General features: G+C 45.6%; 2 protein-coding genes across 3 annotated transcripts in view; one reads left to right on the top strand and one right to left on the bottom strand.

The window, feature by feature from the left end:
• The window catches only part of CCNI (cyclin I), a 53,457-nt gene extending 51,303 nt beyond the window's left edge, over positions 1 to 2,154 (top strand). Inside the window, exon 7 of the mRNA XM_048848783.2 lies at positions 499 to 2,154. Coding sequence (XP_048704740.1) covers positions 499 to 960 — 462 coding nt within the window. The 3' untranslated portion in view covers positions 961 to 2,154. The remainder of the gene's footprint in view (positions 1 to 498) is intronic.
• Positions 2,155 to 12,419: 10,265 nt separating this feature from the next.
• SEPTIN11 (septin 11) overlaps positions 12,420 to 13,711 on the bottom strand; it is an 88,960-nt gene continuing 87,668 nt past the window's right edge. The window contains exon 10 of one of the 2 annotated variants that reach the window (XM_048848782.2): positions 12,420 to 13,454. In XM_048848782.2, coding sequence (XP_048704739.1) covers positions 13,439 to 13,454 — 16 coding nt within the window. In that variant the 3' untranslated portion in view covers positions 12,420 to 13,438. The remainder of the gene's footprint in view (positions 13,455 to 13,711) is intronic. The other variant, XM_075127459.1, reaches the window with a different exon arrangement.

Raw genomic sequence — 13,711 nt, 5'->3', positions numbered from 1 at the left:
ACTGGCCTGGCCACAAGGGGTTAAACTAATCAGAAGGATGCAATCGTTGCCAGCGTAACAAGGGAAGGTATGAAATATTCCCTTGATAGGCCGGAGATTAAAGTGGTTATAGCACTTAAATACGTTAAGTGTCCTAACTAGGAAGGCTCTGTGGAAGGGTTAATTTTTTTTTCTGCTGCATACGGATAGATATGTAAGAGGTAGGAACACATAGGCCATTGATAAACATTTTGGATGACATTTGCAAAGCCACGTAGGGGATTTGGACACCCAATTCCCATGAGTTGTAAAGGGAACCAGGTGTCCAAATCTCTTGGCAGTTATGAAAAATCTTGGCCTTTAAGCAGAATAATTTTCACCCCTAAAGTGATCACTTCCCCCACATTCAGCAGAAAAACAAGAAGCAGCTAGGTATGGGGACAATAGACATGTGTCGGGAGCCAGAATTGCAGTGACTCACCTTGTTTTGCAATGCCTGTGTCTGTTTCTTCCATCTAGATGGACAGCTCCCAGCTGATCCACTGTCGGGAGCTTGTGGCCCGTCACCTTTCCACTCTGCAGTCTGCTCTGCCACCCAATTCTGTATACGTCTACAGTCCCCTCAAGCGTACCCTTGTGACCTGTAACAGAGGAGCGTTCAGATTCAACCCCTCCTCTGTCCCAGGGCCAGAATTCTCCAAGGACAACAGCCGACCAGAAGTGCCAATCAAAGGTACAGCCGGGGGGTTCTACCATTGTCTGCCAGCTCCCCCCGGGTGCAAGCAAGCCTCCGCCAAGCGCAAAGTGGAAGAGATGGAAGTGGATGACTTCTACGATGGAATCAAGCGGCTCTATAATGAAGACAGTGCTCCAGAGGCGGTGGCACTAGAAAACGTGGGGTCTGTTTGTGGTGCTGATGTGTCGAGGCAAGAGGGCAAGAGTTCCCCTTGCCCACCTTTACAGCCGGTCTCTGTTATGTAGCTACCGCCTGCGCAAGCATTCAGAGGAAAGCTACTTTTTAAACCATGCAAAATCAGGCTATGATGTGGGAGGGGGCTGTGAAAGAAGCTGTATCTCATCAGGCTGAACTGAAGAGAGCCAAGAAAACCTTTATTTTTTTTTTTTGAAGATTTTTTTCCCCCCTTTGTGTGGCTAATTATAGTTCAACTATTATTTAAGCACTTAAAAACACAAAAAAGTATAAAAAATTTACAAAAGACCCAAAAAACCAACAAAAAAAGTAGCAAAAAATTTTTTTCTTTCTAGTGTCATTGGTTCCCCTGTTTTTCTGCTACTGTGTATTATAATCTATCATCCATGTCCAAGAGCTCACATTGATTGTGCAAAATTGTTCCAGGTTTTTCAGCCATCCCATTTCTTTCTGTTCCGATTTCCTCTTCCTGCTTGCTCTTCCTTTAACACTCTGCAAGTCTTGTGTGTGATTCTCTGTATTCTGACCTTCACCACAGATATTTTTTTTTCCTTAACCAAAAATCCTTCTTTATTTCATTAGCCACTTTGGTGTCTTAATGTAAGAATATTTCAAACTGGCTTTAAATAAGATTTGGAAAAAAAAATCCTACAGTGTTTGCAAACTGCCCTGCATTTAAAAAGCCAAAGCAGTGTGAATATGCTATTGAAAAGCATTCAGGTAGCAAGAGGGAGACTGTGTTTAGAGTCTTGCATAAGTAAGAAGTCATTGTGATTAGAAACTAAGTGATTGTGGTTTTGATTTTAAAAAGTGAAAGCAGTCAAATGATTAGGCCAATTTAACTAAAATATTGGGTTTTTTTCACACCCACACAAGGATTTTTGCAGTCAATCAGCTCTCTGGTAGGTGCTCACAAAAGTTTAAATTAATGTGTGCGTCAAATGCAAACCGTAAATTCTGCAATTGATTTTGATTCATATGTTCGTAAATTTTAGCATGAGATCAATGCTGCTCATTTAGGTGCTGGGACAGTTCTGTGATTCTGAGTTTTGGAACGTGTGTAATTATAAGCCACAAAATACCCCAAGTTTTGTGTTTATGTAACTTTTAACCAATACCTATTTCTCAGAACGACCTATCCTGGATCTTTAGCTCTCGCTGCAGCCCTGAAGAACGCATGGTGTTCAGAGCCATTGTACTGATGATAGCCTTCTGGTAGCAATAAAAAAAATGTTGTCCTTTAATTTGTGAGTTGTGTTTTGCTTTCACTTTTTGCACTGGACAAAGGTGAGTGTTATGCTGGGGCTGCAGCAATGCTGACAAGCCACTGCCAGGTGGACTCTTCCAAGCAGAGCACCTGAGAGAAAAGGAAGCGTATGTTTTAATACACTATAGTCCTGATTTTTTTCAGAGTTGCCAAGGATCCAGGATGCCAACTGCAGCCACATGCCACCTGGATTTTATTCCATCCATTCCTCCTTCATCTTTACTCCTCAGACCATCCCTCTTGTTACTCCTTACCCTCCCACCCTCTGGTTCCTCTCTCTCCAAATACAGGTGCAATCCTGTCTCTTCCATTATCAATGTCTCTCTCCCAACCACATCTGCCCCTCCAACTACCGTCTTCCTTCTTCTCTTCCCCTCCAAACTCATTGAACAAGCTGTTTACAGCTATTGACTCAAGTTTCTCTGTATCAGCTCCAATCTGGATTCCCCTTCCTCCTCTCCATTGAAAATGAGGTTTCTAATAACCTACTCTTGGGCCACATCTCAAGGTCTTTAGTCCATCCTTGCTCTCCTGGACTTCTCAGCTGCTTTGGAACTAATGCGCTCCTTCTGGACACGTGCCCTCTCTGAGCAGGCCTTGCTGGGACAGAGGTAAGAATGCCGGTGGCCAGTTGACATGAATGCTCGCATTGGTGCAGCTGCAGTTGTGAGTGAGTTCCCAAAGCTGGCCAGTGTGGATAAGCCCTTACCTAGCTGGATGTAATTGTCTTGAGAACCACCAAAAGTATCTTGCTGAGGCTTCCAAAGGAAGTTGCTAGAGAGAAACACGACGTGCTCTCACTGTGTCATGGATTGTCCCTTAAATGCAAGGCTGAAGGTGTCTCACATCTTTCCAAGAGGCTGAGTAGGAGCAGATTCCGTATCGGCACACCTGTCGATACAGCCTTTGGGATTGGGCCTTAGGACACCCCTTCTCTCGATTTCTTAGCCACCTCGTTCCCTTCTCGTGACCTTTTACTGATTTGTGGAGCCTTGGGGAAATGTTTTTCCGAGCCAATAGATGGAGGACGTGAAGGGGCCAAAAAAACACGTGTTACTCTTTCTCGATGCTGCCGGACACTTGACAAACACCCAACAACCTGGAAAAGGTGATGTGAGGTCCAGAAACCAAATTGACAAGCTAAAGAGGCAGAGTGGTGAGAGAGTGCCACCTGGGAGGGCGCCAGGTTCTGTGCAGAGCAGGGAGGGGGAGTGCATCTTGCTAGCTGCCATGGTTACTGTGTGGTTGAGACTCCTATAGATACAAATTGTTCAGAGCCAGCCAGGGCACTATGTGATTACAAAGTAAGTTAAATATTGACAGTGTAGAGAGTGCTTCAGTATAGACTTCGTCTACATTGGCGGCACCATGTAGGGTGTGTGTCGCTCCGTGCCACAGTGAAAAGCAAAGTAAAAGTAAATGAAAAGTACAAATTGCAATGTAGATTTGGCAGGCGTTGCTTGAGAGCTGTCGTTCTGGTGTGTCTTTACTTGCCTAAGCAATGCCTCACCGTCTACACCGCTCTTTATACTGGTGCTGGGGGGTATGCAGTGGCTGTCCTCTCCATGTCGCTGTAAGTGTAGACGTAGTCATAGACTCAGCCCCATTGAGCTTCTCCCAATCCCCCTGCACCCAGTTGTTCCCCACTGGCTCTTCCGTGTGTGTTAGAATACTGGTAATAAGCAATGCTTATTTGAAGCCGGGTGAATCTTTCTGTCGTTCTGCAGCAATACGATTCAGGCTTTTTCAGTCTGTGTCTTTTATGGCCAAGATTTTCAAAAATGGGGGCTTAAAATCTAGTGTGGCCTCAGGAGAGCTGGGTTTGGTTCCCGGCTCTGCCACTGGCCTATTGGGTGACCCTGCGCAAGTCATTGCCTCGTTCTGTGCCTTTATTTCCCCATATGTAAAATAGGGCTGATGGCATTGACCTCCTTTAAGTGCTTTAAGATCTACTGATGGAAAAATGCTATCAATGAGCTAAACTTTAGTATTATTGAAGCTACTCAGTGGCCTGATTTTCAAAGGTTCAGCGCACCCAGCAGCTCCAGCCAGAGACCATTGGGAACTGGGGGTGCTCGGCCCTTTCTGAAAAACAGGGCAGTGCCTTGCTGAGCAGCCAAACTTTAGGTTACAATGGCTGGGACTGTTGGAGGAACCTAAGGGAGTTAGGGACATCACTGGGAGTTGGACACCTAATTCTCCTAAACACCTTTGCAAATCCCAGCCCAAACAGCCACAATGGTAGATGCTTTTCCAGTTCATCTCCTTAGGGCTGGTCCTTTCATGGCACTATTTTTCAGGATGGTATAATTTTGTTGGAGGGGTGGTAAGTGAAGCATTGTGTGTTGAAATTTCATCACTTGAACACATTGTTTTATCAAATCTATATGAAAATCCCCGTCAGTTCAGTGATGAGGCTATGGGCCGTGTGCTCGGATTGGATAAATTGGCAATGCCCAGAATACTTAAGAATTCTAAAAATGTTGGTGATTATTTAAGTAAAAGATCCGCTGATATTTTTTTCCTTACAAAGCATGTTGCCTTAGGTGTTTCTGCTTCTGGGTGACGGAGAACAGAGTTCTCAATATGTAAAAATAAGTCTACTCAAGCCAGAAAGTCAATTTTCACTGTAAGGAAGGCAGAATTAAATGTAGTGATTAGCAGGCGCCGTCGTAGAGTTCTCTGGTTTGCACGTGGAAACCAGTTCTATGCCTATTGGGCAGGGCAATTCGGGACCAGCTAGTGTGAATGGCACGATATTCTGAAAAGACCTACGTTCGTGTAACTCAACAGCAGGGAAACGCAGAACTAGTGACCCTCCAGTATCTGTGCACAGAGCTGTGTTCGATATTAACTCCTGAATTAAACTGCCTTGCTTTCGTGGGCTGAGTGCAGATCCCTGTTCTTTGGCTCAAGAGTTTAATGGCCCTGATTCAGTGAAGCAGCTGGGCTGTGACTTCTGAGAAGCACCTGACTTAGGAGTACAAAGCCCAATGGTTGCCAAGGGGACATGTGCTCTTTTGAAAAGCCCATCTGGAAACACATGCTTAAATAAAGCCCATGGACTTCACCAGGCCTTGCACCTGCTGCAAGTTAAGCAAATGCTGAAGTGTTTTAGTGATGTGTAGCCTCTGCTCTTCTGGCTGAGCACAGGGAATTATAAGGACAGGATGTCAGTGTTTCACACGGTTAGACTGTGCCCCTATTGGGCCCACCGGCATAGGGGTCAGGAAACTCCATGAGATCCTGCTCTCAGGACTCTGGCCCACAAGGGCTGCTGGGGTCAGGGCCAGCTCCATGGAGGCCCAGTGCCTGTGTGTCTGCTCAGAGTCCTCTGCAGCTTGGCCGCCGGCTCCCTGCCAGCATGGCTGTAGTGAGCTGCTCCCAGCGTTGAGCCAGATCCTGCAATCCTTCCTCCGATGAAGTGTCCCGTTTTTCCCCCCTTCCCGGGACCGGCCAGCTGCAGGAGGAAGTGCAGGGCTGCGGGTACGTCTCCAGGGCAGTCAGAGGGGTGATTGTAGCTCAGGTAGTCATACCCACAGGAGCCTTAATCTAGCTAGCAAGCTAAGACTAGTAGCGACGATGCAGAGATGTGGGCTAAAGTCCAGGGTCTGGGCACGCTTGGACAGCCCACACCACTGCATCTTTACTGCTAGGGCTAGCAGAACGAGCTCAGTCAGTCAGCATGGGCCTGCCTACCTGCATTGCAGTCACACCGCCAATTGCCATGTTTGACATACCCTGACCCTAGACCAGTGGTTCCCAAAATGAAGTTCACGAAATGTTACAGGGGATTCTTGGAGCGGGGGGGGGGGGGGGGAGAATTCGCTAATGGCCCACAGAGCTGTCCCTCGGGACCCGGGGCAGCATGGGGCCAGCAGCCCGGAGCCTTGGGGACTTCCAAGAACTAAGTAGATCAAAGCAAGGATTATCTATCACACCGAGGAGATTTAAACTTAGACTTGTACAAAATAGAAAGGGAGGTGGATATTTTTTGCTGTTTTTAAAATTAAATAGGCGGCTAGTGTTTTTAAAATTATGATCAAGTTTTAAGCTTTTTTGTACTGTGTGGTGTTTGCCTGGACTGCTCAAGATCTGAATGCTCATGTAGGAGGAGCTCTTTGAGTTGGCTTCTTAAATACCTTCATGCTGTTCCACATCAGATACTCCTTAGGAGCCAGAAGCGCCAGTGTGTATGGGGGAGGGGGGGCGATGAGGGTCAAGTGCTGTCCCTGCATCGGTGACCCCCCCACGGGTACCTTCCCTTTTTTTCCAGTGGCCCCTGCGGGGGCCCCTCCACTTTTCCAGCAATGCCCCCTCCCTGGGGGGGGGGCATGGGGGCTTTGCCCTTGCACCCCTTTCTTCTACTGGCACCTCTGATAGGAGCCTCGTCTTATAACAGGCTTAATCAACAGTGATACCAACTATAAAAGTGAGATCTTGGAAGAGTGTCGTTTTTGTAATGTAATAAAAATACTGTAATGATAAATAATAATGTGTAATAAGCATGTCATAAAAACAGATTTTATATTTCCAAGATCACTGCTTTTATAATTTATGCTGAGGTAAGGGAGAAAATCCCTGGAAATACTCATTTTTAGGAGGAGGTTCACGAGACTTGACATTTTAGTGAAAGGCGTTCGTGGGTTGTTAAAGTTTGGGAACCACTGCCCTAGAGTACACAAGCAGTCACTGAGTCATGGAAGAAAAGGAGTACTTGTGGCACCTTAGAGACTAACCAATTTATTTGAGCATAAGCTTTCGTGAGCTACAGCTCACTTCATCGGATGCATACTGTGGAAAGTGTAGAAGATCTTATTATATACACACAAAGCATGAAACAATACCTCCTCCCACCCCACTCTCCTGCTGGTAATAGCTTATCTAAAGTGATCACTGAGAGTGATCACTTTAGATAAGCTATTACCAGCAGGAGAGTGGGGTGGGAGGAGGTATTGTTTCATGCTTTGTGTGTATATAATATCTTCTACACTTTCCACAGTATGCATCCGATGAAGTGAGCTGTAGCTCACGAAAGCTTGTGCTCAAATAAATTGGTTAGTCGCTCAGCTGCCACACGTACTCCTTTTCTTTTTGCGAATACAGACTAACAGGGCTGTTACTCTGAAATGAGTCATGGAAGGTGTCTTTTGCAGCCTCTGCCTCCCTCTTGTGGCTGATGTAGCTGTTACACTCTGTTTTGGATTTTTTTGGGGCATGAAAGCTGCAGATTATTTTGACTTGGCGTGAATGCTTGTTGTCCAGAGGGCAAAATGGTGCGGTGCCACTTTAACCATAATTATATGGCAGCCCTGCGAGTTTACAAAGCCAAATGCTTCAGGCTGAAAAAGTGCCTTGGAGCTGTCTGACGAATGAAAAGGACAGCTGCTCTCATACCAAGGAACCGTCTTGCTAGGATGGTGCGGCAGGACTGAACAGGGCTACAGTTGAGTCTGGCGCTGAACATGCAGGTGGAGAGGGAACAGACAATGGTGTGTAGAATTATAGGTCCTGATTCATTGGTGCCTTGTGCTTCCTGTAGGCAAGTCCCTGCTGATGTGCACAACCACGTGTATATGGCAACGGTGAGCTGTGTGCATAAAGTAGGCTCTGCCTTTAGGTGATTTGAATCCTAATATTTTAAAAAATTCCCTCCAGATGTTTCCCAATTTCTGTCTGCACATATCCAGCCTGCCCCAGGTTCTCAGTCTTGTAGAGGCAGCAGAGGAAACGGATGTAAGGGGAAAGCAATTATCCTCTAGTCCTTTGCCACTTCTCCAAGGTCTCTAGGGAAATGATCTTTGCTTCTCTCTACTTGGATACTTGCCTTTTATTTATTGTGTTAACAGTATAAATCCTTCATTTAAAAACCAAATTCCCCTCCCTTCATGAAGTTTGTCTCCCACAGTGCAGTGTTGTGGTGATGTCACACACACTGATGTCAATCAAATTGTGTTATGGACATGGTTGCTTAGTGAATGATTCACCATCTACTTCCTCCAGCAGACGGGCGTGTCAGCTCTGAACCACACTGGATGGGCACGGGCCCAACTTGCTTTTCCTGTGGCCATTTAATTCTTTTTTGGGGGTGGGGGGGTATTTTCTTCCTCATCTGGGGCCTGACTCAAAATCTACTGCAGTCAATGGGAGTCTTTTCACTGGGCTCAAGGGTTTTTTGACTGAGGCCTTAGTGCGGCTGAAAAGTACATTTTTATGCCCTAAAAGTTAGCCAAATCCAAGCTCGTGTTTGTCACGCCGACCAGCACGCGTCCAACAGAGGGACCGTGCCAAATGTCTCAGTACCATCTGCGTCTACTAATGTGCTGCAGCAGCTCCAAGAAAGTAATAACTCTTTTAACGGGCAACGATGCATCGCTTTTTGGTCCAGTCTTCCTCCAGCTCCGTCCCCACAACGTGTGAGCAATGAAGTCCTTGCGTGCCTGTGACCCCCTGCTAAACCCAGGGGAGGCAGGGCAGCCCACTGGAAGGCAGGTGCTGCTAATGTGTGAGGCCCAACTTCATCTTTTATGTTCTGGGTGGTGGCCTGGCCGCACTTTACCACTGTGCATGGGAAAATGGAGCATTTAAAAGACCACATGAGACCAAGAACACATTTTTATTATTTAAATGTTACGCCTGAATATCACACAGGAGGAGGTGCCTTGTGGACACGGATACAAATGCCCAGAGGAACCTGCACGTTGCTTGGAGCTCCAGCCTTGCCAAGCCAGTCACTGAATGGAGTCACAACCTCATGGCAGCCTGTTGCACTGTTCACCATGTTCCCATGAGGCTACTACATTCAGCTCCCATTACAACATCAAACCGTCATGTCATGATTGTTCAGTGCCTGGCCCTATTGTTGGTTGGTCCTTAGCCACTACTGTGATTAACATTAACATTAGTAATAATGGACAACAAATTAATCATCATTCCACTTCTTCCTTGCCTCAGGTTTTTTGGCTGCTGAGCTCATCAAGCCTAGGGATTCCAATACAGCAGAGCACGAGATGGTGGTTACTCTGGAAGAGAACAGGTGAGCATCTCCTATCACTGACCCTGTACAGGCTGCTTCACTAGATGGGCTGGCTATGTGTCCTGCGCAAACTAAAGGGTGGGAAGGGGTACTCAAAATGGGTACAAGTCCCACCCTCGGAGGCTTTTAAATTTAGACATTTAAATCCATTGTTTTTCCCAAAGGCGCTGAGAACCTGCAGCACTGACTGGTTGCGGACCACTGCAGCTAACCCCAGAGAGCACAATGTGTCTCTCCCTTAGGCGTTGTTCCACTGAGGTCAGTGGAGTTACACTGCTTATAAAACCACAGCAAGCAGAGAATCCAGCAGAATCCACTGTTAGATACTGGGGTAAGACTGGTTTCCCAGTGTTAAGTTCTCTCTCCTTGGTTGTGTTGCAGCAGTGCTTAGGAAGCCTGGTCACAGAGCAGGGCCCCATTGTGTTAGGTGCTGTACAAACGCAGAACAAAAAGACGGTCCCTAAGAGCTTACATGTGATGTTGTGAAGGAGTTGTGCTTTCTCTCATCACTGCATTCTACATTCCCTCCCCTACAGCACACTCTGTGAATGGGAATTGTGGGAGCTACAAGGAGCTGGCCTGGAGGCAGATGGGGTTCAAGTACTGTACCCCAAAATACAAATTGATCTACAGCATGTAAGGGGAGGGAGTTCCTAATCCCAGACCACACTACTTCATGAGATGTAAGGGTGAAGATTGGAGCATCTCAGCAGCTGTAAATCTCCACAGCTCAAGGGGAGGTGACAGAACTACCTCATGTTGAGCCAGTTCAGTCTGTCCCCAAGTCTCCCTTTTACTCTGTGAAGTGCAGCTAGCAGCAGTGACCGGAGGAGGAGGAATCCTCCATAGCTGTGAAGATGTGTTAATTACCATTGGTATGACACTGTTCTTCACATGGGCTGAGTAAATGTTGACTCTCCTCTCTTTTCTTGCAGGCATAGTAACAAGTCAACTTGTTTTATTCTGGGGAACAGGCTCTTATCTGAACAGTAGGTGATGTGCAAGGAAAACTTCAGGAGACTTAGCTAGCAGGGCAAGGCAGGCCAGCTGTAGAAGGGACACACCCATGAAGGGCACTAACTCAGGGAAAACCAAGCTGGATACAGGTAGGCACTATTATTTAGCTCTTTGGATAGAGACACTATTGTATGGCAGCACCTCAGTGTAGGTCAATGGAGTTGTAGTGATACGCAGCAGCTGCGTATCTGGCCCATGGCCCTCTAATGCATTTACCTCATTTCTGGAGCTGATCCTGTTTTGCTTTTTCTCTTACACCAAAGTGTTTGGTACCTTTAAATTAATAGATCGCTTCCATAATCTATGGGGAAGAGCACCCTGCCTGGTGAGTAATATGTAACTGCTTTGGATGACTTATGTTGTCATCTCTCCCTGTGTTAACAGAAGTGGTATCTATTACTTTTCTTAACAGCTGGGTGTGAGGGGGGAAAGTGAGTCAACACCATCCTTCCCTTTTCAAAATTCCTTGACAAAAACAAGGGGGGAAACTTTAAACGTGTTTAACAAGAAAGTGGTGGGTTTCTGTTTCAAACATTAGAAGAGCCCCTCTCTCTAGGCATATGGCCAACATAAGTAATTCAAAGGCTTGCACTTCATATAAAGAACCCAAATAAGTGTGTGCCCCTTACCAAACAGCAGCTCCTCAGCTGTATCATATCTTCTTCCCTAAGGGGCTGCTAATAGGTTTGTAACACAGGTGCTCAGCCTTTTGTGGGCATTACATAACACTTGCAAGGCAATCAAGTGAAAATAAAACACCACAGGCCCCACCTCATGAAGCACTCATGTTTCTGTGATGGTCTAAGCCAGGGCAGGCAACCTATGGTGCACACAAGCTTATTTTCAGTAGCACCCATGCTGCCTGGGTCCTGGTCGGGGGGGTTCTGCATTTTAATTTAATTTTAAATGAAGAGTCTTATTTACAATACTCATTTAGTTAACATTTTTAGAAGGTCTCTAAAATATATAATTTTTTACTGGCATGTGCCTAAATGAAGACTAGACCCACCACTTCTGAAAGATTGCCAACCCTTGGTCTAAGCTCATCCAGCTGCCTGGCTGTATAACCATGTATACAAACTTAATTGAATCTCAACTCCTTGTGCACAGGACAGCAGTGAACTCACTGTGCCTTAGGCAGACTGTAGGCTTCAGGACTATGCAGGCAGGGGAGCAGTTCTGACCATACATTTTCAGAAGCCAAAGTTGGGTTCCTAACTACTGTTTGATTTTAAAAATACTCACACCTGATTAACCCATCATAGGGACTCAGAGCATGCAGCAGTGCATTAAGGAATGAGGCACAAATGGATTGGGGGCTAAGTAGCTTAACTTGTTTGGAAGGCATGGCCCTTATAAACTCCCTGGGTGAGACATCATCCAGTGGTGGCAGGGCCTTGATGCTTAAGCACATGCATAAATTTTATTCTCAAATGAGGGCTTGAGAGGGAGTTAAGTAAGGCCTAAGCCACTAGCTGACCTTCTGCCCAGAGGTGACTTTCAGCTGGGATCACCTACTTCTACTGAAGTCACATAGGCCATGATCCTGTTCCCATTGAAGTGAGGGCAAGGTGTGCCATTAGCAGCACAATGAGAATCTCTCATCCTATGCTTCATATAGATCAGAGCAGTATCCTCTTACCCTTGAAACATCACAGCCTGACCACATAGTGCTAGAAAATTGGGTTCATCTCTGCTAATCAGTAACAGTCACGTTTTACTAAAGTGGTAACAAAAATCTGTGGAAGAAATGAAATATTAATGGAGTCAGGCCTTAATCCAGCAATGGACTAACCCTGTGTTTAAACACTTCCTGGATTGAGGCCTGGTGTTCTAAACTTAATATATTTCAAATGTTTTCTATAGGCGGTTGCTTCTGAGCAAGTCTGTTCCAGGTACAGGGCTTTAACTCCACCCTCAGGTTCTCTCCCCATCTTCTACCACTCCTTCAGTAGGAGGAGAGTACAATTTCAGCCAGCTAAACTTAATACCAGGACTGGTAAACATTCATGACAATTTTGTACAGCTGATTTAAATATTTCCTTGATGTATAAGCACAAATCTACTTAATCAGATTGAAGAAAGGGTTGTTTTGTCACTCCAAATCCAGCCCTCTCTCTTGCAGCAGGAGTCCAAATCCTCTACTACTGCCAAAAAAACCTGTACTTCCGAAAAAGCACGTAAGCAAGTTTAGGAACGACAGTGGCTTTTATTCTTTAAACAAGAAAGGAGGCAATGTAAAATACTCTGCATTCCCTTTGTCACTCCACACTGAAATACGGCATTGATTTGTGGTCAGGAGCAATGAACAGCCACAGTTTGGCAGCAAGTGATTAAAAAAACCTCCCCACAATACACCTAAAAATGACAATCATAATGAACCGAGCCACTGACACTAGAGGGCACTTGACTTACATGTGTAAACTAAGTTACAAGCTTACTTTTTGGCACTTTTCAAGCTCTTTGCTGTTGAATCTGCTTCTGAAGTAGACAAGTGAAAAAGTTTATGCACATGTCCCACAGCAAGACTACATAAAGCATGTAAAAACAGTTACTGGATGGGCTTCACATACTTAAATAGTCTTCTCCTCAAGCAGCAATCTGCGTGGCTGGACTTCATAGGAAAAGATCTCATTTTGCACACGAAGAGGCAGAAGATCAGCTGAAAACAACTGAACAAATTCCATCAACCTGACAGTATCAAATAGCAGCGCTCTCTGCTCATGCCACTTCATACTTAAAAATAGTGATCCCTGTCCAAGGAACTGGTTTAAAATGCACAGGAGCGCACAGCTTTCAGAGTAGCCAGATCAGGATGTTTGTCAGCATTAAAGTCAGTTCTAGCTTAAGTCTACTACTCAGCAATCCTTTATTATTGCACATTCATTCTGTCCGTAATCTTCTTATTTATCAAGAGCAGCGTGCAGGTGAAGGCAAAAGAAAAGTTCCCAATGTAATATCTGTGATAGCATCTAAGTTCTCTGTTCCACTTATTCTGTCTCTTTGTGGTAATGAAAATCCTGTAGAAGACATACTGGGAAGCAAACAGACCCTTAGAGCTACGCACTTCCCTGACCCACGCTTTAAAGAGCAAGGTGGAGATGATGGAAGAATGAGGTAACTCTTCTCCCAACGGGTGTGTACATGTCCCGCTGGCTCTTCTAATGCCCATTAGGAGAAAGGGAGTGGGGGCTTGGCAAGGTGACCATTACATAAAGAAGAAGCTACAGAAGGAAGAAGAAGAAAAAGTTCAGAATTCAACCGCAAAGGAAAAGAGAAAATGAAACATTTTAAAGGAAGTAAGTTGTGAAGGGGAGAGAGCGTGCATATGTGAAGGGTTTAATATGCAGCAGGAGCAGTGCAAGGGGCTTGGCCTACCAAGCCCCTCTTTAGTGAACAGGGGAAGAGGAGCAAGGAATGGGGTTTTAAAAAAGGTAAAATGAACGCTCCCATTGTGAACCGCCTTAGCACAGCCCAAAAG

Source organism: Caretta caretta, chromosome 4 (assembly GCF_965140235.1).
Source record: "Caretta caretta isolate rCarCar2 chromosome 4, rCarCar1.hap1, whole genome shotgun sequence".
Taxonomy (NCBI): domain Eukaryota; kingdom Metazoa; phylum Chordata; order Testudines; family Cheloniidae; genus Caretta; species Caretta caretta.
Note: the sequence above shows the minus strand (reverse complement) of the source record. Positions and strands in the feature narration are given on the sequence as shown.